The sequence below is a fragment of the Austrofundulus limnaeus genome, unplaced genomic scaffold (assembly GCF_001266775.1).
Source record: "Austrofundulus limnaeus strain Quisiro unplaced genomic scaffold, Austrofundulus_limnaeus-1.0 Scaffold853, whole genome shotgun sequence".
Taxonomy (NCBI): domain Eukaryota; kingdom Metazoa; phylum Chordata; class Actinopteri; order Cyprinodontiformes; family Rivulidae; genus Austrofundulus; species Austrofundulus limnaeus.
The window spans coordinates 106,461-108,581 of NW_013953255.1; the positions used below are offsets into that span (position 1 = coordinate 106,461).

Here is a 2,121-nt window from a genome sequence, read left to right on the forward strand (position 1 = left end):
TTTCTCCATACAGGAGGCGTCTTGAAGCTGTCATTGACAACAAAGGCTTTTGTACAAAGTATTAGATCATTAGATCATAAAAACTTCATTTCTGGACATTTATGGTTTGATTTCTTTGTATGTATGGATCACTTGGGTTGTTACCAACATCTGGTGAAAATTTCATGTCATTAGCACCTCTAGTAATATATTTACTGAGAAAAATGGTGACATGTTCAATACTTATTTTACCCGCTGTAAGTTTCAAAACAACATCCAGATGTCTTTTTCAGGGTAAGCCTTGCATTTTACAGCAGGAGGTTGGTATACCACAGACTGCATCCATTACAACAGCATGACTGTAGTAGAAGAGTCAGGATGAACCGAACTGAGAACCGTTGGCACTCTGTGAAACAAAAACTCTGGTGAAGATCCAGGACAGTAAAAAAACACCTGCAGCGTCAGTGATTACTTAAAAATAGAGATCTCAAAAATGTCCATGTCTGAGCAAGATTTGCCTGAATATAGTCTGGATGTTTTTATCCAGTAAGAAAAACAGAAAACATTTAGTGGTTTATGAAACCTGACGTAAACGTACAGTATGAGCAGCTTTGTAAACATGAATGGGGGAAAGCAATACTTTTTACAAACTCTAACATTTGGTCTGTACAGTTTTTAAATATTAAAAGAAGAGAATGATCTGTACTAATGTTGTTCCCTCACTTTACCTCACACAAGTCTACATGATGGCTTAAACGTTCTAGAAGGGAAGCTTGATTAGAAATGACCTTCAGTAAGGAAAGCATAATGCAGTTATAGAGATGGAAAACTTGCATCGATCAAACTCTACATCAGTGGAGTGTTTGGCATCATTTTAAAGTATCTCATGAGTTATTCTAAAAGCTGCCTCTGTTTTTTCTTTCTAGTCTCAAGAGAATAAGACGTTCCTGTCCATGATAAACAACGTGCTGACTACAGATGGCTTCTACTTCTGCACAGACTTTGATCTGACACACACACTGCAGCGACTGGCCAACACCAGTCCAGACTTCCAGGAGATGAGTCTGCTAGAGAGGGTATCGGTCTTTATAAAACTTTAGGTTTTATTTCTTTACTTATAACTGTAGTCTTCTGCATTTAAGTGTCTTTGTTGGGAAATGATGCAATGAGCCAGATGTGTTCATGAGTTTGTCTTTGTAGTAGTAGAGCTCATAGACAAGAGTTATTTGTTAGGGAACCCTGATTCATTGTGACATTAGATATTATTTGATTAAGATTTTAAAACAAAGACTGGCTGTATGCTTTTAATACGTTTTCAAAACATTTCTCATCACGTGATGAGCCGTTTTATGAATGCCGCAAAGCATACCTGGTGAATTATAACACCAAGTCCTCGGTACGAGGCTTTTTTTTCCCTTCTGGTCTTAGGATGTGATGGAGCTCTGTCCACACTAACAGTCAATCTGACATCAGCCCTCGTACTAATACAGTATATACTGTTTAAATTCCATGGAGGTTATATAGAACAGCTGGAGCACAGAAACCAGGTGACCATGTGATCGACTGGTGAAGCTAATGGCTAACGCTAAACAGGCAAGACTCTGGATTTCCCATCACTGTACATGTTGACAACAGAGCAGACAGAAAGGACTGACCATGCAGAAATCATTAAAAATATTAATAATAACATTAACTTAATAGTTATTAATATTTTACAGTTTATATAATCTATCTAATGTTTTAAATAATGTCAGAAAAGCTGTTTGTGTTATGGATTTATTAACAGAAGATAAACAGGAAAACGTCTCATTTTACAACAAGTCAGCAGATTTGATCTTATTTAGCTCAATGTGATCTGAGCAGAACATAATGTAACAGTTTAAAATTAAAATCTTATAAAGTCCATGTAATCACTGTTATTTATTGAACTAGTTAGCAGATATTAGCTTGTGGAGCATTTATACAGAGTTTAGCTCTGTTGAATCATGTTACAATTTAACACAAACTATTAAATATTACTTTGTCCTCTGATTAATATTTAGACCTACAGAGTGTAAAATAATATTATAAATGATTAATATTTAGACCTACAGAGTGTAAAATAATATCATAAATGTGTCTGATTTATATTTAGACTTACAG

At 35.3% G+C, this 2,121-nt stretch overlaps 1 protein-coding gene across 1 annotated transcript in view; it reads left to right on the forward strand.

Moving 5' to 3' along the window:
• Positions 1–905: 905 nt before the first annotated feature.
• Positions 906–2,121, forward strand: part of sacm1la (SAC1 like phosphatidylinositide phosphatase a) — a gene marked incomplete at its 5' end in the record, with an annotated part of 22,518 nt that continues 21,302 nt past the window's right edge. Inside the window, 1 exon segment of the mRNA XM_014029101.1 lies at positions 906–1,055. Within this exon segment, the coding sequence (XP_013884555.1) occupies positions 906–1,055 (150 nt within the window).